General features: G+C 34.7%; 3 protein-coding genes across 6 annotated transcripts; 1 reads left to right on the top strand and 2 right to left on the bottom strand.

Annotated features, from left to right (window-relative positions):
• LOC100256658 (piriformospora indica-insensitive protein 2-like) lies at positions 1-1,851 on the top strand. Its single transcript, XM_002272279.4, has one exon. The coding sequence runs from the start codon at positions 260-262 to the stop codon at positions 1,655-1,657; it is 1,398 nt and encodes a 465-aa protein (XP_002272315.1). The 5' UTR covers positions 1-259; the 3' UTR covers positions 1,658-1,851.
• A 114-nt stretch (positions 1,852-1,965) lies between these two features.
• On the bottom strand, positions 1,966-3,595 carry LOC104879817 (CRIB domain-containing protein RIC6). The gene is made up of 3 exons (XM_059738812.1): positions 3,547-3,595; positions 3,142-3,245; positions 1,966-2,736 (listed from the first exon to the last, which is right to left on the bottom strand). Exons 1-3 carry the CDS (start codon positions 3,590-3,592, stop codon positions 2,242-2,244), a joined length of 645 nt encoding a protein of 214 aa, XP_059594795.1. The 5' UTR covers positions 3,593-3,595; the 3' UTR covers positions 1,966-2,241.
• Positions 3,596-9,872: 6,277 nt separating this feature from the next.
• LOC100251529 (rab GTPase-activating protein 22) lies at positions 9,873-24,251 on the bottom strand. 4 transcript variants are annotated; one of them, XM_059737969.1, is made up of 12 exons: positions 23,690-24,251; positions 23,252-23,452; positions 22,497-22,592; positions 20,943-21,046; positions 15,850-16,109; positions 15,083-15,205; positions 14,915-15,003; positions 12,424-12,529; positions 10,844-10,941; positions 10,421-10,675; positions 10,247-10,330; positions 9,873-10,144 (listed from the first exon to the last, which is right to left on the bottom strand). In XM_059737969.1, the coding sequence occupies exons 2-12, from the start codon at positions 23,375-23,377 to the stop codon at positions 10,130-10,132; spliced, it is 1,356 nt and encodes a 451-aa protein (XP_059593952.1). In that variant the 5' UTR covers positions 23,378-23,452; positions 23,690-24,251; the 3' UTR covers positions 9,873-10,129. The 4 variants fall into 4 exon arrangements, with proteins under 4 accessions (XP_059593952.1, XP_010652388.1, XP_002272358.3 ...); XM_010654086.3 differs by having other exon boundaries at positions 23,252-23,413; positions 23,690-24,250; XM_002272322.5 differs by having other exon boundaries at positions 23,252-23,352; positions 23,690-24,249.
• Positions 24,252-24,676: the final 425 nt, after the last annotated feature.

Raw genomic sequence — 24,676 nt, 5'->3', positions numbered from 1 at the left:
TTGGTAAGTGAGCCAAAAATGGTAGGAGAGGCAGGCAATGAAAGTGGAAAGGCAAAACAAAATCGACTCATGCTTCATCCATTTTGTACTAAAATCTTTTGTTTCACCCTTTCAGCCATACTTCCCCCACTGTCTCCTCCTCTGCTCCTTCCTTCCCCTATTCTCTCTCTCTTTATCTCTCTCTCTCTAACCCCTTTTGGATCTTCTGGGTTCTTCATAAATATCCACATACATTCCACTAAGCAAAGAGGCTTCTCCAATGGCTCTCTCTTCTTCTGTTTTTGTTTGTGGTCTTGGGTTCTTGTTAACCCTCATTTCCAGTTTCGCCGTTTCGCAGTCCCAACTCGCTCTCAACTCGGAGGAGCAAGACTCGGTCTACCAGGTCCTGGACTCCATCAACTCCGACTTTCCTTGGCGCTCTATCTTCCCCGATGATCTCTGTTCCTCCGCCCCGCACGGCGTCGTCTGCGACTACTTCTCCGGCGATGCCGATAACGAAACTGAAACGCCGCACATTACCGAGCTCAATTTCGGCTACGTTTCGGACTACTCCCCCAACCCACCTTGCTCGCCCTACTCCACCCTCAACCCACGCATCTTCTCCTCCTTCAAGTACCTTCGCAAGCTCTTCTTCTACAAATGCTTCACCCAGACCAACGTTTCGGTCCCCGAAATTCCGGACAGTTTCGGCTCTTCGTTAGAAGAACTCGTGTTCGTCGAGAACCCATCTCTGGTCGGCTCTCTCAGTAGCATGATCCGAAATTTCACCCGTCTGAGGAGGCTGGTTCTGACGGGAACGGGGGTTTATGGCAAAATCCCAGATGAGGTTGCCAACCTGACCAGCCTCGAAGAGCTCACACTTTCCCAAAACAAATTCAGCGGCGAACTCACCCTCAACCTAGCGAACTTGAAGGAGCTGAAGATTCTCGATCTCAGTCACAACCATTTTCAAGGCAACGTCTCTGATACAATAGGGCGGCTGTCGCAGCTTCTGAAGCTGGACTTAAGTTGGAATCGATTCACCGGAAAAATCCCAGAAAATATAAAGCATTTACAGAGGTTAGCGTTTTTGGACTTGAGCTATAATGAGTTCTCCAGTCCTGGGTTGCCTTTATTTTTAGGGCAAATGCCCATGTTGAGGGAGGTATACCTGAGTGGGAACAAGCTTGGAGGGCAGATCCCGGAAATATGGGAAAAGCTGGGGGGCATTTTGGGAATAGGGTTGTCTCGGATGGGACTAATTGGTAAAATCCCAGCTTCAATGGGGATATTTCTGAGAAACGTGAGTTACTTAGGCCTTGACAACAACAAGCTTGAAGGGACAGTGCCTGAGGAGTTTGGGTTTTTGGAGAAAGTGAATGAATTGAATTTGGAGAACAATGGGCTCAGCGGCAGGCTCCCATTTTCTTCCAAATTTGCCTCTAGAATTGGGGGGAAGCTAAGGCTAAAGGGGAACATTGGGCTTTGTGTGGATGAGGGGCAGAGTACCCTCACTTTTAAGGGCAGTAGGGGTAGTTTGGGGACTTTGAAAATTTGCAGCAAGCCAGATCTTCCCAGCCCTGTCCTGGTTCATGGGGGTTCTTCTACAATTCACTTGTATTGTTTTTATCAGTTGATGCTTTTAGGGGTTTTAGGGTTTTTGTTTGTGTTGGCATGATTGCTTGCTAGAATTAGGGTGTTCAGAGTAGGGTTCCAAGGTTTTAGGTCTAGCAGAAATGACAATATTATATACGGATTTTTGGGATTTGTAAGTCATTTGAGTTGGGATGGGGGGCAAATGTGTAATTATGCAATCTGTTAATGGCAACTGCATATATATGACATGAATATTGAATGGTGTGCATGGTTTTAGATTTGTAATTTTTTAAAGTTCTATAGAAAGAATTATGGGGCATGTTGGTAGAGAAAATTGAGACGTAAAAAGAAGCATGCCAAAAATGAGAGAATTCCAACCATTGATGATACAAGACTTTGAAGAACAAGCATTAATAATTGACGCCTAACAAAAAGTGATGGGCCAAAATTGAAAATACCATGAAATATACACAGAGTGGCTAAGGATTGAAACTATGAACAAAGCCCAGAGGAATTCTGAACTGCAGGCTGTAACCCAGTCGAGGAAAACACCTTTCTGTACATTTGATTTTATCCAAAGCTTCTCCCATGGCATCCAAACAAACCCTCCTTCACCTCAAGCATTCGGGCTTCTTCTTCTTCTTCTTGCACTGCATGAAGATTTCATCAAACTTCATTACATTTTTTCCCTTCTTCTCCAACTTCTTCTAAACCAGCTGACGTTTCATTGCTCAGGAATCTAGACTCGGTTCCACACCCTGGATCCGAGAAGGGTGATGGGGCGTAAGTGTTAGAAGTTTGAGATCTCGCTCTCGCTCTCGATCTCGACGACCCCCCACCGTCCTTGGACGAGTCCTTTGATTTCTTTTGTCGGTTTTTCCTGGGTATATCAGTTGGGTTACGGGAGGGCGACTCACTGCCTTGGCTTCCCTCTCGGGGCTGCCTGGGTTTGGTTTTACCGGTTGCTTCCCTTGGTAGGGAACTAGTTGAAGAGCTAGAATGATGTCTCCTCGATCGCCTCTGTACGTCTGATTGCTCGGAGGTGACGGAGGCGGAAGCGCCTGTGGATGATTGGCGTCTCGATGACCTGGGCATGTCCGGTAAGCGTGAAGCCTGAGAATTTTGAGGTTGGCCGTCTTTCAATCCAGGATCTACGCTCATACGTCAAAACATTCAAAAAACGGTGTTGCCACCTAAACTTCCATAACTACTTTTCCAAAAATACTAATCGGTGCAAATAAATAGGAGCAAAAAGTAGGAGCATTAAACCTTCGGGATTTGGCTCATGGTTTTCCGCTTCCGATGTGGGTTTGAATTCATTCATCTGCACAATTTAGAGTATGGCACAAGCATGAGGCTGTGATTCAAACTACAAAGGGGGCATTTTTGTATTTTCCAGCCCAATCATGGAGTCAAGCAATTTTCACCTCATGGCTATATTGTAAGACTCGTTTAAACTATCACTTATAACAAACCAAAAAAAAGAAGTGAAATTGATGATATTGTTTGCTTAAAATGTTATGATCTCCAAAGGGCTTGATAAATTGAGCTTAAACAAATATTTACCCAACTAGGTGTATTTACCGATGGACCGCCATCCCAGCCTATATGAGCCACATGCTTTACGTCTGTGGGATATCCGATCTCCATTTCTTGTTCCTTTTCATTATCTGCAACATAATTACAAACTTTAGTCTTGATTTTGCACTAAAACTTCGATTATGTCATGATAGTTTTATATTTGAATTGAAAAACTGAAGTTGAAGTCAAAGTCATAATATTGGTACTGTAAAAATTTTATTAAATATTAAAGAACTTCAAAATATAATTTTTATAAAAGTTCTTATTAAATTTAAAAAATAGTTTTAAATTTTTATAAATCACCAAATATGACCGTTTCACCCTCTATGAAATGGTTCCAGAGAGAAAAGTAGAAGCAAGGAAGAGGAAGAGTAAAGAGAAGTTACACACCAAATATTTGTGAAATGTATCTTAGGCCTTTCAAGAGGCCTTTCATCTTTGTGCTCATGATATGTGAAGATTTAAATCTGAAACCCAGAAAGAAAAATAAGAGAAAAAAAAAATAGTACAGAAAATAATCTCCATTTTCTATTATTTTCCCATCTAAGAAAGTATCAAAAAAGGAAAAAAAAAAAAAAAATCACACCTGCAGAAGAAAATTGGGTCCAAAACGAATCCATGAGATGCAGAAGAGAAGTTCAGATTAAGTTCAATGAGAAGGATCACAAAGCAAGTTGAGGTCAACAAACATGCTCATCTTTTGGGTTTACTATGGGAGAACGACTCCAGAAGGGGAAGAAAAAAAGGAAATAGAAAAAGAATTACATTAGTGTGATTGGATGCTAGGAAAAAAGATGATGATGATGAGAAAAGGAATGGAATAGCAAAGAGAAATGGTGTTTAAAGCAAAGCTTTCGATTGTTTGGAGGCGATGAATTGTTAGTCGGTAATGCCCGTTAATCAAAACCAGAAGTTTTACGAAATTTCAGGTGTGATAATGAAGGAAAATATCTTTAAAAGACAAGTTTAGAAAAGTTTTAACAGGTCTTCAATTTGTTTGGGAGGTATAGATTGTTTGACTCTTGTTGGTGGATGTTTGGTTTTGGTTTGTTGGTGTTTTTTTTTTTTTTTTTAAACTAACATGAAAAATAAGTTCATTAATTAGGATCAAATTCCATGCCAATAAACCAAAAAAAAAAAAAAAAAACAAAAACAAAAAGAACAAAAGGAAAAAACATATATTAATGGAATAAAAAAATTTGAAAACATGAGTACTTTTTTTTAGTTTTTAAATATAAAAGACTAAAATTTATTTTATTTAAGATAAATGAGTTTTTTCATTAAAAAAAAATTATATTTATGACCTAATTAAATAACAAGAATTTTTTTTATATAAAATCAAACTTTTTATTTATTTTATTAAATAATCTTACAATTAATTTTTGGGGTTCAAATTTTATTTTTTTAATTCATAACTCTTTTTTCATCTAATCTATTTTAACTTATTTTTTACATCAATTTATTTATTTATTTATTTTTTGTTGGGGGTGTTAATTTTGTTTGTTTGGTTTTTATATGGAGCCTTTTAATATTTTTAAATCAAAATAATTTTTTTTTTCACTAAAAATTACATTTATCGCCTTTTATTAAATAGTAAGAAAAATTTTCATTTTATAAAATCAAAATGTTAATTACAAGTCTTCTCTTCATCTTAAATTGCTTTTTTAATTCATAACTCTTCTTTTCATCTCAATATTATTTTTTGGAGAGTTTAATTTTATTTTTATTTTTTAATTCATAACCCGTCTCTTTAATTTATCCATTTTGACTCTTTTATATCAAAATTATTTTTTTAAGGAGGTGTTAATTTTTATTTTTAATTGGGGGAGGGGTGACTCATCTTTTATATCAAAATTATTTTTTTGAGGGTGTTAATTTTTGGGGAGAGGTGACTTATCTTTTACATCAAAATATTTTTAGTGTTGTACATCCTTCATTTTGTCCTCATAACACATATTTTCGATCTTACCTGGTGTCCACTTACTTTGTGCCCTTGCTTAGTATGCATGTAGGATTCCATTTTTTTTGCATGTTTGTTCTTGTACTCTTTAGTGGTCTAATTGTTACTTGGCCTTGACACTAATTTTTTGAGTCACTTTTAGAGACCTTTTGGAGGAAGTTTTGGATCCATAGTGTGATTTTAGTGGCATCCTATGAGTCCCCATAGTTTCAACGTGTTTGGAGCTTAGATAGGGCTTCATTTGTTTGAAATGGGTCCTTTAACCCTTTTTGGGGGAATTTTTGAAGGTCTAAACCTAAGGCTTTGGGTTTCCTTGGTTGGGTTTTACTTTGAAAAAGTTTTAAAGATAAATTTCAGCTTGGGTAGAGAAAATGACATGTGTCAAGGTCTCTACCCTCCTTTGACTTATAAATATGAGCTTGGGGGTCATTTTCAACATCTCTTTTTCTTTTAAGGGGAAACTCTACCCATTTTAAGAGAGAAAAGAAAGATAAGAGAGTATTGAAAGATTTAGAGGTGAGCTTGGCTTGAAGAAAAAGATTTGTGCATACTAGAAGCCAAGTATCGTACTTAGGGGGAGTTTCTTTGGTAAGTCTTTTTTAATTCCGACTTCATTTTTGGTTTGTCTATTGATTCTTTAGATGATAGTTACATGGGTTGTGGGTGTTGAAAGATCATATGGTTAATTTTGGGTATTTTCTCTTCATCTTAGGGTCCAATATGATTTTCTCCATTCTTTTCACTTTAGGTGCTCATTAAATGTTTGTTTATTTGCTTAAATTGATATTTGGATGTTCTTCATGCCTTGCCTAGTTTTGATTTATTTATTTCTTGGACTAATTTTCTATTTGGAGCCCATTAAGTTTAAGAACATGATGTGAGTGTTGTCTTGATTTGTAACCTATGGATTTTCTTTGTTTACCCATTGCGAATTTCATTTTCTCTAATTTTAAAGATTTTTGGAGATGTCTCAACTGATTTTAAAAGGAAGATTGAGAGGCTCATGTGTTTGATGTTTTGTCAAAATTATTTTCCTTAGAAAATGTTCTATAGAGCTTTTTTGCATTTTTTTTTGTTTGTTTCCATTTTAAAGTTGATTGCCAACTCTTGTTTTCAACTTATTTTTTAATTGAATTTCAAGCTCTCTTTGATAGCTATTTTTATGGCCAAAGGTTAGGTCTATAGCCATAGATTTTAGCCTTACCATTTTACTTGAAAGCATAACTAGTTGCTCTCAATCTTTTGGGTTTTTTCAAAGCTTTTTAAGCTTGATTTTTCTGAGTCATTTTTCAGCCCTTGTGAATATCCTTTCATGATCATTAAGAGCTTGAATCCATATGAGAGCATGCCTTCCCACAAATGCTTTTATGTGCATTTTAGCTACTTTTCTCAAATATGAGTACAGGCATTCCACGCCTCTTATGAACTTAATTCCATGTTCATTTAAGGGTTAAAAGGAATGAGGGCCCTATAGTTGAACAATGGCCGGTGTCTTTAGCCAACATCACTTGTTTTTCTAAACTTTTGATTTTCAATATTTCTTGTTTATGGAAACATTGATCATCCTTGCAATCTGAAATGAATGAGATTATTCCTAGCCCTTATGAGCCTTTTGCTATGCTCATTAGAGGATTGGAATGTTGGATTGTCAATGGAAAATAATTTAGGCTGGTGTCAAAGCCCACATATTTTGATTGCCAAGTGTTGGCTACTGACTTCCTATTTTTGAGTCCTAAAATGTTTTTATAAATCTAGATTATTTGACACAAGTGTTGATTGTTGCCTTATTATTGCATACTAAAATGTTTTTGTGAATTAGTCACAATTCTTTCATTGTTAATTATGTTTTAGGCTTGAACTTTAATCTAGACATCTTAAATAAACTTGGGAGCTTTAGCATTGTTGAAAAATCATTTCTATGGTTGTGGAATAAATTAATCTTTGGAGTATTTGTACATTGCCCTGTTTTTGAGTTATGGAATGTTTATTGAAATTTATACCCTTCGATGTTTAGTTAGACCCCTTTGACTTTTCATATGTATTTCAGACATCTTGTACATGTTAGAGAATTTTTGCCTTAATTTTTATCTTACCTCTAACCTTGTCAAATAAATCAATCTCTTACACATTAATATGTTGTCATGTCTTGCACCTTTTGCATGTTTTGTGAAATCAATCTTATTTGGTATACTTTTAGCCTTCCTTGATTCTTGATTTGTGTAGTATACATCTTGAGCATCATAAATAAGCTCTCCCCTATAGCATGACCACCCTTTAACTCTTTGAAATGAATTTATTTTGTAAGTGCATGTATGTTGTCCTGTTTTAACTCCTTAACATCTTTTTCAATACCATATGATGTTAGCTTAGCTACTTTTGACCTTTGATTTAAGTTCTAGACATCTTGTGCATATTGAGTGATCCTTGGTTTGATGATAGTTCTCTTCTTTTATTTCTAAATTATCTTTTCTTTCTTCTATAAGCTCATTGCCCTTATTTTAGGCATTATTGAGGTACGTTCCTTTCTCCCTTTAATTGTTGAATTCTTTTGCTAAGTATGTTGTGCTCTTTAGTGATCTTTATTTGGATTCATGTGATTTTCTGATTTACAGAGCTCATATAGTCATCATTAGTTTCTTATTCTTTATTACCATGCCTTGTATATTTATGCTTTTATGGTTTCTTAGTATTTATGATCTACTAGTTAACGATCATAATTTCCTCCACTTGTTTAATAGAGACATTTTTAGGGCTTAGATGGGCGTTTCCCCATGGTAAGTAACTTGACTCGAGACTTAGACTTTATTTTTTCATAAACATGTTTTTCTTCAAAAATGAATCAGTTTAGGATTTTATTTCTTATTTTTTCCTTTTAAAAATAAACAAAAATAAGTGGTGACTCCATTTTTCAAAAATCAATTTTTTCACAATAAAAATGAGTCTTGTTATCGAGTGAGGATGCACGTGAAAAATGCGGGTCCATAGGTGTTAATTTTTAATTTTTTTTATTTGGTTTGTTTAGATCATAGTTGTGAAAGGTACATTTTAGGCACGCCTAAGCGTAAGGTGGCGTGATGCAAACTGTCGACGCCTCGCCTTACTCCAAGCAACACTTGTTGAAAGAGGCGCAACTTAAACACACAAGGCGCCCACTTTTGGCTAAACACAAAGTCCCAAAAAGGTACGCTTTTTCTTCTCCCTTTTTCCTTCTTATTCTTATTCTCCTTTTGTTCTTTTTCTTCCAAAAACCTCGAACGAGTTGCAGAGGAGGAGCAGAGAACCCTAATCTAGGCTTTTTTTTTTAATCGGGTCAAAACGCAGTGGTTTGAGCTATAGCTTATTTTAAAGAAAAAAAAAGGCCAAAATGACGTCATTTTGACCCCTTTCTCTTTAAAACATCTACAACCCAAAATGCTGCATTTTGGTCGAACAAAATTAAACAAAAAAAAAAACCAACCTAGAATGGGGTTTTGACCCAATTTTTTTTTTTTTTTTTTTTAAAAAGGTCCAACCCATATTAGGGCTTCAAAAAAGGCCCAACTAGTTTTGACCCAACAAAAATTTGAAAAGAAAAAACGCAACCTAGATTAGGGCTCCCTGACTCATGCTTGCAGAAAAAGAAGAGAAAGAAACCATTGAGTAGAGGAAGAAAAGAAGAAAAAGAAGCAACAACGTACCTTTTTAGACGTACTATATAAAATTATATATGTAAACTAGGGTGCGCCTTACTTTACTAAAGCCTACGCCTTAGTTGCGCCTTAAGCTCCAGGAGGACTTTGCCCTTTAGTGCGCTTTAAGCCTTTTAAAACTATGGTTTAGATAGTGCCTTTTAATATTTTTATATCAAAATAATTTTTTATTGTTAAAAATTACTGTAGACTCTCCATTTTGTCCTAATAGCATACATTATTCTATGTGTTTTCCTCCACTTCTTGTTGCCTTATAGTCATCCCTTGGTGGTTCATTGTTACTCATTTGGTTTACTATTTTTGAGCCCCATTTGGAAATTCATTGTCGATGGATTTTTATGGATCCCAATTATGACCTTAGTCACATCTTAGTTTGGTTCATTTAGATGCATTTTTAGGTTTAGCTCACATTTTAGGTTTAGTTCACTTAGCTACATTTTTAGTTTAGTTCACTTAGTTGTACCTTAAGTTCAGCTCACTTAGTTATACTTTAGTTCAACTTAATCATATTTTAGTTTAGTTCACTTAGTGGCACATTTGGTTTATCTTACTTAGTTGCACCTTAGGTTCAACTCACTTAGTTACACTTTAGATCAGCTCACTTAATTAGACTTTAAATCAACTATCTTAATTACACTTTAGCTTAGTTTACGTGGTGACACCTTAGGTTCAACTCACTTAATGACACTTTAGCCTAGTTCACTTAGTGGCACCTTAGATTCAACTCACTTAATTACACTTCAACCCAACTCACTTGGTTACACTTTAGCTTAACTCATTTGATGACACCTTAACTTAGTTCATTTAATGGCACTTTAGGTTCAACTCACTTAATTGCACTTTAACTTAACTCACTAAGTGGTGCCTTGGCTTAGTTCACTTAGTGACATTTTAGGAAATTTCTTAGTTGCACTTTAAGATAATTCATCTAGATGTATTTTAGGTTGTTTTTAGTTGCACGTTAAAAATTGATGCCTTGTTTTGGCAAGGTCAATCAGCCAAAAAAAAAAAATGAATGAATGAATGAAAAATGGTATATTACAAAGACCAAATAATGTAAAAAAAAGAAAAAAAAAAAAAGGTTCTGATTCTATTGTTTCTTGTTCTTCAAAGATACCAATAGGCTCTACAGATACAATTCGTGACAAAATCTTATGCAGAAGGTTTTTACAGCTAAAATCAACAAATCCTTGGAGAAGAAATGGTAATAAATGTGGGAAAAAGTTCTAAAAATTAAAGCCAAAACCTCAGTAACATGCCAAATGCTCCCAATGCCACCATCAGTTGGGTTAACCTAAAACAGATCAATGCTCTCCACCAACATCTATGATTTCTTTGCCTGCATGGGAAAACAATAGTTAAGAAGCTTGGGTATCTATTTAAATGTTATTTTCATGCCCAGATAGAAGTTTAGGACTGATAAAAAGATGGAGCTTATTACCTTGCTCAGGTACTTTTTGTGAAGTTTCAAAGCCTCGTTGCATGCTTTTTTTGCATCTAAATTTCCAGTAATGTCACCCAAGATCTGGATATGTAGTTCTACCGTTCTTAAGATCAATGTAGACAGAAAAAAAAAAAAAAAACAAAAGGCCATCACACACACAGAGAAAGAGACCTTTACAACGTCATCCAGACCCTTGGCCTCCTTCAAGAATCGCTTGTTCTTGGTTGCAAGGACGCTTGCAACAAGAAAAACAGCAAGAGAACTGTGTTGGTTCTTATATCCGGTCTTCACATTTTTTCTCTCAAATTTCCCACACTTCTTCAGCATCTTGCCATTTGTGTTTTGTGTAGAACTTTTATCTGCAGAAGCACTTGACTCCTCATATGATGAGAAAATGTTTGGGTTGTATTCCATGGCCCACATCAACTGAAATCAAATTTTGTTTGGTCTAAAGATAAGCCAATCAACAGAAAATACTAGAATAGAACCCAGACAAATTCGAAGAAAAATTTTCAATTACAGTGGCTTGTCATTTATAAAAGATAGCCCATGAATGGGAAGGATTCAAACATTGTATTGGTTCTTACTTCTTACCTCCCATAGGTACAATGCATCCACAAAAGAGAACTCCCTACGGAAAAGTACCATCAGCATCCGAAATGCAAATAGATATTCCCCCCCATCTAGATCCTCTGCCAAACAGAACAAAACAAGTATGACCATGAAGGGCCTATTTTGAAGTATATGCACATATATGATCATCTCTACATTACCATGCATCTCTGGCCTCTCTAAGGACCTGTTTTTAAGTCTGCACAGATACATGTGTCCTACGTCACAAGCATCTAGATTCTCTCTGAAATATAACAAATTGAGAATGATCAAGAAGGGCCTTTTTGAAGTGTGTGCACATATGCATCTGTCCATCCATTACCATACATCTATTGGCCTCTCTCTCAGGCCCTGTTTTTTAAGTGTGAGTGCACATACATACATCTTACATTACAGGCCTCTCTCTGTAACAGCAGAAATAGCTTTTGGCATATTTTAGGGAGTTGGGATAGGACCGAATTTTCATGGGTTCTTTTTCATACTTTTCTCATCTTTCGCCATCTCAACAACTTAAGCACAATAAGCAAACTATATCAAGTCAAAGATGTTATTCAAAATTGTCAATGTAACGAAGAAAATATAGTGCTCATGTAAAAAATAGTAACTAACGTACCTGCAATAATATTTAAAAATAAAAATACATGGAAACGCTTGAAACTATAAAATAAGGCCAATTTGGATATCCAACAACACAGCTAAGTGTAATATATGAATTCTGTGAAGACTTCCACACCCACCCCCAAGACAATAGTGCGAAGCCGAAGAAAAAACCGATATCAAGCAAATTTTGACAATACAATGAGCAGACATACATATCAAAAAGAAAAGGAAAAACAAAAACCGTATAAAGACAACATGTATGAATGACATTCAAATATTGGAAGTTCTTTGTTTATATGGTATACCATTGTCACATATCTGTGCATGCACAAAACAGAAAATAGTACATAATCAATCAAATTCTCACAGAAAATTTGTGCAGATTACCACAGCTAAGAAAATATAATTATAGCATAGCAATAGCATTCCCCCCCAGAAAATTTAGGTTACTACATGAAGTTGCATATTTACACCAATTATACATATAAATTTGTCTAGTTGATCTGTCAGTTTATTTTTTGTCAATAGTAATGTTAAAAGGTTTTAATCTTAACTGGTATTGAAAATTGATGAGTAAAAATAAATTAAACAATCAAAATTATCTCTAATGAATATAATTTCTTTTTTGGATCAGAAGCAAACAGATTTATAATTTTAAATACAAGCATAGGACAAGTAATACTTCCAAGATATACAAAAGGAGATTTGAAGAAGGAAGAAGAAGACCAAAAAGAACAACTTGAAAATAGCAGCAAAACTGTCATTCATCTCAAGGATATGACCAGAACTCTAATAAAGATAAAATATACCCAATGTCTTTGTTTTCCTAGAACAATAAAATTTGGAAGTGGACTTCTCAGTAAAACAAGCATTATGGCGAGGATTAAAACTAAGTGTGAATACAACTAACCTGACAAAAAAGCTAAATAAATAAATAAATTTTAAAGGAATGGTCAGCATACCAAGGTGTTGATGGAGCTGAGGATCAACCGCTTTAATTATTTCTGAAAGTGTACCCAGCTGAGATTGCACACCTATAGAATTGGTACTAACCCTGAAATTTTCTCTCTTTTTTGGCACACAAAAAAAAAAAAACAAAGTAAAAAAGGGAAGAAGAGGGATATGAGTTTTAAACTCAAGTAGCCTGAAACATTAAAAAGATTAAATAATGTGAAATGCCATACAAGCCTAAATTGAGGCATAATTCTGAGACAAAAAGCAACAGCAAATAAAGTCACTTCCAATTTTATGATAGGCGAATATAAAACAGTTGCACAATGATGAATCCTAATTATCAAGTAGAATCAAGATCTGTCATAATTAAGATTGAAACAAATACCACACACTGTGACAATCCATATACATGTGCGTGTGTGTATGTGTTTGACTTGTGAAAAGAAATTTTTAGGCACCTGATAATTTAAAGAGAAGGTGGAATTCTCCAATTCTGTTTAAAACTTAATTCCAGCTGCAGTTGGTGTCAGTGCATGTTTGTGCGTGCGTGCGTGCATGTATGTGTGATTCCCACTCTATCTAAGGCAACTGTTTAACCATTTTGATTTAAAAGAAAAGATTTGAAAAAATGAAACAAATTAACAAATTGTGCATGCATTTTCATGATTCAAGAGAAATAAATCTGGATACTTCTTAAAAGCATCATTGCATAAGAAAATGAACAGTCAGTGCATTAAAGAACCATCTTATCAGGTTTAAGGAACCCAATTCAGCACAAATAATTTATATTTGATAGGCATAACAACTCTGAAATACTAGAAACAAGAGATGCCAGATTTTTTGCTTAAAAGTGTCAAAACTAGGATAGCTGTAGAAATTCGAAATGAGCAAAAATAACGAGAAGTACTGGCAACAAATCTATTTAAATCAGGAGTTCCTATAAAGTAACTATTTAAAACAGAAGTTCTAGACACATTTGTTTCTCTCTCAAAAATGCCAAACTTGCTAAGTCTAGTTAAATGACTCCATAGTTTAAAAAATCTAGTTTTCCACAGGTCCAAACTTGGGGACATACTTTTGATAAAAAGAATGATATGATGAATAAATACATGGGAGAAAAGAGGGTTTAGCATGAGCATAGCTCAAGGTCTCCAGTGTTAACGTATTCAATGATTCAAATTTGTTCCATATCCTTTGAAGGGGTTACTTCATATGTAACCCTTCTCTATTAATTGCAGTTGATAAACTGTTAAGCAACCGCCTAGAACCCCTTCCACACTGGTGGGCACAAAACCCCACACCTAAAAACATACATAAGGAGAAGAAAAAAGAAAGGAAAATGTGAAAGATAATAATACCTAAGGGAGGCTAGGAAAAATGATGCTAGTATTCCTGACAGCAGGGGAAAAAACATTTCTTTAAGTATTTCATTTTCACGCAGAATATGAAAAAGCAAGCTTGCACTTTGTAATTGGTTTTAACTTCTAACGTCACTTGTTAAATAGTAACAAATATCAATATCAGTTAAAAACAATATAATGATCTTTTGTTAACTACTGATCACAAGCAAGAATCCAACTCAACTCAACACTCAACTAAGCCTTAATTCCAGTTATTCAGGGTCGGTTATATGCATCTGCCTTTTCAGTATTCCACACTACCTACTGCCATATCAGGTGTCGACTTGTATTATACTATTACATCTTTTTTTCCAATTTTGGCATCTCCTTGTAATTCCTTGATGAATATTGACTTTCTTACAGGTGCGGTCATTGATTTTCACATAACATGAGCAAACCAACTCAATGAACTTTTTCATAAAATTGCTACCTACTGTAGCTACCTCTAATTTATCTTACAGTCATTTGTTTCCATTGTACTTTTCTTGTCTTTCCAACCATCCATCACAGAACCCTAATTTCAACTACACTCACTCTCAAGACATAGGAACCCTTTATCATAGTCTCATCACTAGCAGGAGTTAAACCAAAGTTTGCTTCATGTCATTGAGAGGCTAAATGCCAACAATAAGATCTGAAATTAGATTCATGATTACATGGTAGAAGATTTATGTATTCACCAAGCAACAAAACATAGGAAAAGTAGAAGAAATGAAAAAATCCAAGGAAAATGAATCTTTGGAAGAAAACAAATGGTCTCTTCATTTAATAATGATTTAAGTCAACATAAAAAATGTGTTCAAATAGTTCTTCCATTATTCTTGAAGCAGAAGAACGGGATTGGAGAATAGGACTCCAGTTAAAAGTTGAAGACAGTTTTTAAAGAAAGACCTTTAACTAGACTTCTGAATCACAAAGAATAGAATCAGCTAGACAGTTGATCCCTTTTGATATCACTCAAAAGGTTGGCTACCAGGTATGCAATAATACTGGTATGTCCAAATTATGGAACAGTACCTTGTCAGAATAGTTTGATGAACAAGGAATACTCAATCACATTTGTGAACATCACCTTCAAGGAGAAAAAATAGATGCATACCAATCTACGCATTGCTCGCTCAAAGCACCAAAATGCATCCGCTTCATTTTCAATGAGAATTACCATAGGAGAGCAAATATCATTCATTCCTGCTCAAGAAAGATTAAGCTACCAATGTTAAATCTTTAATTTTTTCAGTCAAAAATTTGGAAATTTACAGTAAATTACCTTGGCAGTAACCAATATCATTGTCCATCCAGGCATAGACTGCAAGAACATCCCAGAGCTTCGCCTGATTGGCTTCACTCTCATAAAACACAAGTGTTCGATCTGTGCGAACAACATCTAAACCTACAGGCCAAATTTCATAGGTCATGTTAAGGATTATTGGACATTGAAAGGATTTAATAGAAAAAAGGGCTTAATTTCAAGGATACAATGGAGAACATATCTGTAGACAAAGCTGAATGGAGAAAAAGAACTGATATAGGCAACTCAAAGTAGTTAGAATTAAGGGCTTTATTGAGTTTGGTATGTCATGATTTATAGGAGACCAATAAACTGTACCAACAATCACAAGATAAGCCCAGTACAATTTGAATGGAAATACAGAAGCCTTTTCTTTTTCTTTTTCTGATAGGCAGAAAAAGAGACGGTATATCCCTATGTAACAAGTTCACTCTCAGTTTGGCATATTCTACTGGGTTAAATGTTTTGTTTGGCACTTCCAACCCAGGTGTAACTCATTGGCGATGAGATATCCATGTTGGGCACTAACACAATGGTCAATATCCTTGTTGCATTGGTGTGTCTAAGTAAGTACAAGTTATTAGCACGAAGATGTTTAATAAGCTAGAATGGAGCTGCATGAAATCGCGTTGAGAGTCACTGTGGCAGGGGCAAAAGCAAATAAAGGAGTAAAAACAATGCAGCAAACCGAAGCAAAATTAACTTCAAAACTCTATTTTAAACGAAGTTTTGCACAATTTGCATACCAATTTGGTGCAACATGAGCTTCCACTGAATCACTTTCTTGTCTGGCACAGCATCATCTACATGTCCCCCATCATCTAAAGGTGAATCGAGAGGAGAGGGTGTTGACGTGGCTCTGTTATCATCCTGTGAATTGTCATTGGTGGAAAGATCTTGTACTGGTCGACCATCTACAGTGACAATCGGTGTTGTAATAAACTTTCCACTGCCAATAACAGGCGCCATCTTTTGACACTCAGCCTTCAGTGCACCATACTGCTGCCTAAAAAGATCAATATAACATATTCAATCGAAATTCAATTTATGCATATACATATGGTTTTCAGTTCTCACTGCAAAATTATGAAGGTCAAAGACAAATAAATCAACAAGAACATAGAGGATAGCATGGCAAGCCACTCACATGACCTCTGTTGATAATTATTTGTGAGGGTATACTGTAATCTGAGTACTAGGGTTATTATTGGGGTGCAGTATATAAAATTTACAAATTCAATTTATTCTTTTCTAGTTAATAACACTTACTCTTCTCCTATTCCTATGGTTTTCTCACCTAGTAATGCTAGCCTTCCCATCATGCTTACACAAGAAGAGTATAATCTTCTTCTCAACCAATGTCTTCAATCAGTGAGTCAGTCATCTAGTTCCACACAGACTGCTATTTTGGGTCATTCATATACTACCACTGTTTTATTTTCTTCTACCTCCCATTCTTCCACTTGAATTATAGATTCAATAGCCTCTTCCCAAATGACTGGTAAGTCTTCAATTTTTTCAAACATTCATAATTTGTCCATAAATTCATTTGTTATTCTTGCTAACGATTCTAAATCCCAAGTATTGGGACAAGGAACCGTCTGTCCTGTTCGTAACTGATAAAAATTAAACCAAGACGATATTCTGACTTATATCTCTTGTGATTTTTAATTGTTCAATGTTGGATGAATTTTTTTTTATATTTATTACTATGTACACTGTGTTAACTTTATTAAAGTAATTCAATGATATCAAGCTATGATCAACTAAATTTTTAAATGCATTCATTATATTTTGGCATAGAAATTTAAATGTATTTTAAATTTCAAACTCAAGTTGACTTTAAAAACCAATTGGACAGACCTAAATTAAATTCCATCCAACCTATCATCTAAACCGAACCAAACCAACCTTAAACAAGCTTAGTTTGGTTAGATTTATCCATTACTAAAAAGTCGGTTCAATTGATTCAAGCATAAACTGACCATGTCGGTTCAATTAATTTTTCTTCAAAAACTGATCAAATCACACCTTTTTACACCCTTAGTTTCTTCAATGTAGTGGCATTCTCAATTGGGTCACCCTCCACTTCATATTCTTCAGTTTATGGAATTTCCAGATGTATCAAAGTCCAAGTTAGAATGCCAAGCCTGCGAGTTCTAGTCCTTTTCATCTAATTTCATTCAGGCATTTAGGGTTCATATCGTGTTCCTACTTCCTAGTATTTTAGTATTTAAGTATTTCTTAAGTTTTATTAATGATTATTCAAGAGTTACTTTGTTACATTTGTTAAAAAGATAAATCAGAAATTGCTTCTATATTTTAGTCCTTTTTTCATACAACAAAAATTCAGTTTAATGTGTCCATTAAAACATTTTTGTTCAGATAATGCTTTGGAATTCTTATATTCTTCTATCACTAATTTTGTAAGAATAATAAGATTATTCATTAGACACCTATCAAAAAAAAAGATTATTCATTAGATATCCAGCTCTTACACTCCCCAACAAGATGGAGAGGCGAAGAGAAAAAAACACATTTTGGAAGTCTTTTCTTCACTTCCTTTTTTCATATGTAAATTCCATAAAAGTGTTGAAGCGATGTTATTTTTACTGTTTGTTTTCTCATTAATAATTTCCTATCCAGTGTACTTGGTAATCAATCCTCATTTTCTGTTTTATATTCAAACCTTTCATTGTTTTCTCTTCATCCATGGCTCAGATGTGTTTGCTTTGTGCATTATAGCGCTTTAGGTTCAGATAAATTCTCCTCGGGCCACAAAGTGCCGTCCTTGGGTATTCCAGAACTAAAAAAGGTTACAAATGCTTTATCTCACTACAGGTGGATACTTGTGTAGATGTAATATCTTTTTAGTTTACCCCTTTTTTTCTTCTGAAGGGTTGATTCTTGATGAATAACTCGTCTTTACCTAATAATCTTCCTCTTCTTATTACTCCTATGTCTGAACTGGTTACATCATCAGTTTCCAAAGTTCACTGGTCTAAGAAACTTTTGTAGGTCTACATGAGCATGAAAGTGACCAAGACTGAGATTGCTCCTCTAGTTGAACAACCTGTCATTCAATAGTCAACTTCTGACAAAGGTTTATCTCCTATTATTGATCCTTTGATTTCATCTAATCTTGATCTCCCTATTGCTGTTCAGAAAAATAAGAGAACTACTAGTCAGTATCCTATTTATAAATGCCTTGATTTTGCGCATTTTTCTTCTCCTTTTCAATCCTTTGCTTTATTTTTGTCAATTATTGTTATTTCCAAGAATTACCAGGAAGCTTTCTATCATCCTGGTCGGAAAGCTACTATGGAAGAGGAGATGAATGCTTTGTATAACCATGACACATGGAATTTAACTACTTTACCAGAGAAAAAAGAAATCATTGGTTGCAGGTGGGTTTTTGTTTTCAAATACCACCCAGAAGGTATTATTGAGAGGTTGAAAGCAAGACTGGTTGCCAAAGGATATACGCAAACATATAGTGTTAATTATTATGAGATTTTTTTCACCTATGGCTAGAGTCAACTCAGCGCACTTGTTAGTTTCCTTGATTGTTCATTTTGACTAGTCTTTATACCAACTTGATGTCAAAAATACGTTTGTATACAGTGACTTGTAGGGAGAAATCGATATGGAGCAACCAGCAGCTTAGGGGTAGTCAAGAAAGGTATGTAGGTTGAAAAAAGTTATATATGGGTTGAAACAATCCCCTTAGGCGTGGTTTGATAAGCTTAATGGAGTACTAATCTCTCGTTGTTGTTCTTTAAAGTTTACTAAGATCACTCACTCTTTGTAAAGAGTATACGGTTAGGTATGGTGGTTTTAATTGTTTATGTTGACGATACATTTGTATATGATAGTTATATATGTGGGATTGAATAGGTGAAAGTACAATAGCATAGATATTTCCTGGGCATTGAGGTTGCTTGCAGCAAGAAAAGATTGGTTTTGTCTCAAAGAAAATATGTGCAAGATTAATGGAGACCGGTAGGTTAGGACCTAAACCCATAAATTGTATGTATGGATCCTAATGCATAGTTAGACAAAGTAAATAGTGTGGATTTTGTTAATACAATAACGCATAAAAGTTCTGTTGGAAAACTTATATATTTGACTACATTTCTTCTTGATATTTCATTTGATTTAGGTGTTGTTAATCAACATATGGAGTCCTAAACAAGTGCATTGAGATGCAGTTTATGCACTTTGCCCTATTCTTAGAAATTTGAAAGGAATAATTAGGATGGGTATTTTATGTAAGATGAACATTGAACTTGGCATTGTCACTTATTCATATATTGATTAGGTCAGTTTCGATGCAACAAGCAATCTACTAGTGGTTATGACACTATCGTGAGACATAATCGGGTAACTTGGAGAAGTAAGAAGCAAAATATTGTGGTCAGAGTATAGTGATATGGCTCATGCTACTTGTAAGCTCATGTGGATACAAAACCTTATGAAAAAACTAGATGTTGAAACTAAGAAGCCAATAGTTATGTGTTGCTACAATAAGTCACTACATACATTGCTAGTAATCCTATGTTTCATGAGCACACTAAATATATTGAGGTGGATGGGTACCAAGTTGAAGGATGGAGAGCCATCAGGATGGTGTGGGACCTCGTTAATAGTAGGGTTGCTTTTGAAGTGGATAATGGAACAAGGTGAAAGTTTTGGAAGGATAGGTGGTATGGGAAGGAGCCTTAGGTGTGTCCTTTTCCTTCTTGTATACTCTTGATTTGTCCAAAGATGCTCGAGTGGTAGATTTATGGGATGAGATAGTGGGGGATCATTAGAATCCGTGTTTCTACCTTGTATTAGAGATGGGAAGGACAATACCCTTCCCATCAGGCATTTTTTGGAATTCATAGGTGTTGACTAAAGCAAGCTTTTTTGCTTAGGAAGCCTGTTAGGGAGAAGTTTTGACATTAGATCAGCTTCAAAGAAGACAGTGGTATTAGAGAATAGATGTGATTTTTATACAAATAAAGGGAACTCAATCAATCACATTCTTCTTCACTATGCCAAATTAATGATTTTATGGCAGTTATTGCTCTCCTTATTTGGTGAAGCTTAGGTGCTCCCTTCTACAGTCAAAGAAATTCTATTAAGCTAGCACAGCTTGTTTGTAGGAAGAAAATGGAAGAAGGTATTTTTTAGACAAAAAAAACCGAAGAGCTTTTAAAAATGAGGAGCAGTCTGATTTGCAATTTTTGTTCTTAAGTAACTTGTTAGTTTGGGATGTGATATACATTAAAGAAAGCTCAATGCCTTTGATTGATTTTGTAGACTAGTTGAGATCATGTTGAGAGATGGCGAGTTGTTTTTTGTGTTCTCCCTTTTGTGGTTTTGTCATTATTTAACAACCTTAGCAACCATGATTTCAAACTCAAACTGGAGGCCACAATTTAAGGTAACCAGTTCACAGGGTCCAACTAGCTGGTCTGTGACAAAAATAAAGCAATAACAAACCAGATGGTCTGTGACAAAAAATAAAAGGAAATCTAATGCATATCATTTTGGTAATTACCTAAAGCAATTTAGTACCACAAACCCATCAAGTAAACATAGCTTACACCCCAAAATATATTTCTCTTAATATATTTTAATGCCATCATACCCCCCAAGAGCAGGACTGCTTGATCATCCAGTAGTTCAATTGTCAAGCCCAAATTGCAGTTGGAAACTTATATGAGCATATACTTTTCAAGCTGAAACCTAAGAGGAAAAATAATAACCTGACAGAATAAAATGATTCCCAACAGTGCTGAACTTGAGCTATGTCCAATATTTACAGTCATAATTTGCATGAAAATATTACCTCCTCTGTTGCCTGAGCTCATTTCGTTCATCAAAGGTGCTGTTGGGATCAAAACAACCCAACAAGAACTCCCAAACTACCCCTTTGATTGATGGATGAACACCCTGGAATGAGCACCAAATTTAATTGAATGTTTTATGTAAAAATATATCGATCTGATACATGAAAAAGCATCAAACATATAGTCCACAAGCATACTGCAAATGGCAAAATCAACAGTTACCATCAGATATTAGCTTATGAGTATGGCAATATGAGTACAATAAGAAGTTAAAACAGAAAAGGGTAATCCCCAAACAGGACAGGATTTAAGATGTTAGGAGGAAAGAAAAAAGATGTAGAGATCCAAATTTCAAAAGAATGTTTATCCATCAGGATCCATTAAGCTCTCCCCTCAATATCAGAATCCGCTAACTCATTCACTAACCTTAGCAATTACAAGAATGTCAGAAGTTTTTCAATGCTTTGTGAATTACAAGAAAACTACATGGACCTTTAAACTGCTACAAAATTAAGAGATAATGCCTCAGATATTGACTCCATCAGCTGCATTAGGATTTTTTATGGTTTATCTGTGGTTTGTAAATTAATGACATGGACCTCAAATTCCGTGCAGATGTTCTTAAAAACTGCTGGTTTGTTGGATAGTTTTACAAATTTTGAGATAAAGGATAAAGGTTGATGCAGATACCTTTTGTTTCCTTGGTCTATTTTCCGGAACACTTCTATGTTTCTTCTTCCCTTATACCCAAGATCCAAGAAGATAAACATCAATGCTCCAATAAACACAAGTTCAAGTTCTAGAAGAAAAAAAATCAAAGACATGGAACCAGCTATAGAACAATAATCATAATGATTTATTAAAATCTCTATCATTTTCTTCAATAGAAAGGGTACTTTAATCGGTGAGTAAAATGATGACTATGTGAAAATAGCCATTTAATGGATATAGTCAGAATACAATTACTAATGTGGAAATCAAATAAATTAGAAGTCCTGTATCGCCCTAACGTACAAGGCACAGGATTTTTTTTCACTGAATTCAGAATCAAAAGAAATTGGTTATCAACTAGAGGCCAATTAGATGATACATGTCCAACTAGAGTGAATTACATTTTTTGCAATAATCTTTGTGATTCAGCAACTCTTTCATAGTTATTACTTATTACCAGTTAAATAAGTCCAACAGTAATTCTGCTCCATAAGTTCAGAAAGAAGCTTCAAATATCATAATAGTAGTAACATTTTGACAAGCTTACGTCCAAATGATGTATAATTGGGAATGCCTTTTATTTTTTTCCTTTAATCACACTGGTATTCAAATTTTAAAGCAAGTCTCTATAATTTATGTGAATATAGATTATGAGAGATACAAATGAGTCACAAAAGTTGTAATATTAAATAAGGGAAAGAGAAACTCATCAACAACTTGTCCTAAAGATTGTATCTCAAGTTTGCAGGTTTGTACATGGAGCACTACGAGAACATTGTGAATTACAAGTGTTTACCCCTTGTTGGAGCACTACAACAACATTATGAATTAAAAGTGTTTACCCCTCGTTGGATCCGTCTAAGCACTTTTTCTATATCTAAATGACCATCTTGAGAGAAAGCAGCATGCCATCTTCTTGCACTAAGTGTTTTCCCTGCCTGTGAAAACAGAAAAAGAGGGTGCAAAATGCTTTTAGAGAACAAGTCCCATATAAGCATGTCATAGTGAAATGGCAAAAGAGGACTATAAACACAACCATGCAAACCCAACTCTTTAATTCAAAATTGTGGCAAGATGATATCTTGGGAAGTTACAGCATGCACTCAATAAGCCAATGATAACAAGAGACATAATTTCCAATTTAGGACAACAAGGCCTTCAAGAGGTGTTATTGCCACATTTTTTAGCACAGATTTTCAGTGTGAACACACTCATCTCTGACAGCATATGCAATGCTGTAAACCATCCTTTGGCACAATTCTGAATTCAAGACTACAAGAGATGTGGAATAGTATTGAAAATTTGAGATGGTATATGACAGGGAGAGAAAGACATGAAAAAGGTTTATTGTAATTGATTCCATCAACTTTAAATAAATTATCAATATGCCCTTAATCCTTCTTCCAAGTTCCTGTAAGGTGCAATGTGTTTTGGCATTGTTTTTAGGACATCAATTTCTCAGATACAAAAAAGAAACTACAGCCATTCCAGAAGACACCAAAGGATGCAAGAAGAACTTGGCTTTCTGTGATAGTATAGATGACAGATGAAATAAACGTGACCCAAACAATTAAAAAAAAAATGCAGATATGCTTACCCTCGGCTTAAATCGGATTTTCGGAACGTCACTTTGGCATTCAGGTCTGATTGCATAAAATGAGTCCACCTCTCCATTTGCCGAATTCTTCATGAGGATCCCTGTCAATCCCTCACAGCAAACCATCCAATTAATCTCCCACTGCCACTTTCAACAAAATATCTAGAAGAAATAAACAATGTATCTCAATGTTCATTCAATCTGCAAATTCCCATTCCCAATTCAACAAAGATGTCATATTCCAGAACCAACTATGTGCCTATCATAGCTCAAGAAATTCAATTCCCCATCCAAGTTAAAATTTTCAATAATATTAAATCAACATTCTCCAAACTACTGACAAAAACCATAAGCATTTGATACAAAAACCCCAATTCAAGAAAACCCAAAACAGAAAAAACAAAGTTGCACTGTATCTACAAGCAACCATTATTATACCTTTTTTGGAGCCAAAGAAAACAGAAAACCCAGATTCTGTATCAATGTATGACGGAGTAGACACTGAAACAAGGGGAAATATGATTAGGGTTTTGTTGGAATGAGACAAAGAGAGGGAGGGAGGCCTTGAAAATTGAGGAAAAAGACTGTTATGGCTTCAACGGTTGTGTGTTATTAGCAATTATATCCTCTTCTTTCCCTTTGAAGTATCTGAATTGACTATTGAGGACATTCAAAGGGTAAACAGCCGATCATCCAATAGAAAACTCCAAATAAGGGTTGGGATTTGACCTCTGTCAACTATTGACCTCATCTACCCTCGATTTTCTCCCGCTTTCTCTCTCTTTTTCTCAGCATCTCCAGAGTCCCACTGTCGTTATTTTGTGAGGTGCTTTAATTTAAAATTTGAAAGTAACCAATGAACTTACATTAAAGTTTGTATTTGCATTTTGGAAAATATGTGAAAAGAAAATATCAATAGAAACTGATAATCACTTCAATATAAAGGCCATGTTTGGTTAGGCGGTCCGAAAATTTTGAGAGAAAATGGGAAGGGAAGATAATCACTTCAATATAAAGGCCATGTTTGGTTAGGCGGTCCGAAAAACTTGAGAGAAAAGGGAGGGGGAAGAAAATAAGGTGGAAAAGTGAAAGAAATGAAAAAAAAAAAAAATTTAATTTAATAAATTATTTTTATATGTTTCTTTAAACTCATTTTACTTATTTTTTTATTATATAAATATTAAATTATTTTAAAATAAATAAATTTGTAATTAATTTTAATTATATTAATTTTTTTTTTCATAATAAAACCAAACAGAAAAAAACAACTTTTTTTAATATTTGTTTTTCCTTTTTTTAATACCTTTCCAAAACCAAACATAGCAAAAATATGAGTTTGAAGTTTGCCTTAAAAAAATAATGACTTTTAACTAAAAAAAATGTTACTTAAATAAAAAATTCTTACTTAAAAGAACATAAGATTTT

This window comes from Vitis vinifera, chromosome 7, assembly GCF_030704535.1.
Source record: "Vitis vinifera cultivar Pinot Noir 40024 chromosome 7, ASM3070453v1".
Taxonomy (NCBI): Eukaryota; Viridiplantae; Streptophyta; class Magnoliopsida; order Vitales; family Vitaceae; genus Vitis; species Vitis vinifera.
This window is presented reverse-complemented; position numbering and strand designations above follow the sequence as displayed.

Excerpts from the sequence above, each read along its gene's own strand:
- LOC100251529 (XM_059737969.1), bottom strand. The coding sequence starts at position 23,377 with ATGGTTTGCTGTGAGGGATTGACAGGGATCCTCATGAAGAATTCGGCA. Across the intron at positions 12,530-14,914 it reads AGCGAGCAATGCGTAGATTG|AGAGAAAATTTCAGGGTTAG; the intron begins GTATGCATCTAT and ends GTGCCAAAAAAG. Across the intron at positions 10,331-10,420 it reads GTCTGGATGACGTTGTAAAG|ATCTTGGGTGACATTACTGG; the intron begins GTCTCTTTCTCT and ends CTACATATCCAG.
- LOC100256658 (XM_002272279.4), top strand. The coding sequence starts at position 260 with ATGGCTCTCTCTTCTTCTGTTTTTGTTTGTGGTCTTGGGTTCTTGTTA.
- LOC104879817 (XM_059738812.1), bottom strand. The coding sequence starts at position 3,592 with ATGAAAGGCCTCTTGAAAGGCCTAAGATACATTTCACAAATATTTG. Across the intron at positions 3,246-3,546 it reads ATACATTTCACAAATATTTG|ATAATGAAAAGGAACAAGAA; the intron begins GTGTGTAACTTC and ends ATTATGTTGCAG. Across the intron at positions 2,737-3,141 it reads CGGTAAATACACCTAGTTGG|ATGAGCGTAGATCCTGGATT; the intron begins GTAAATATTTGT and ends ATGTTTTGACGT.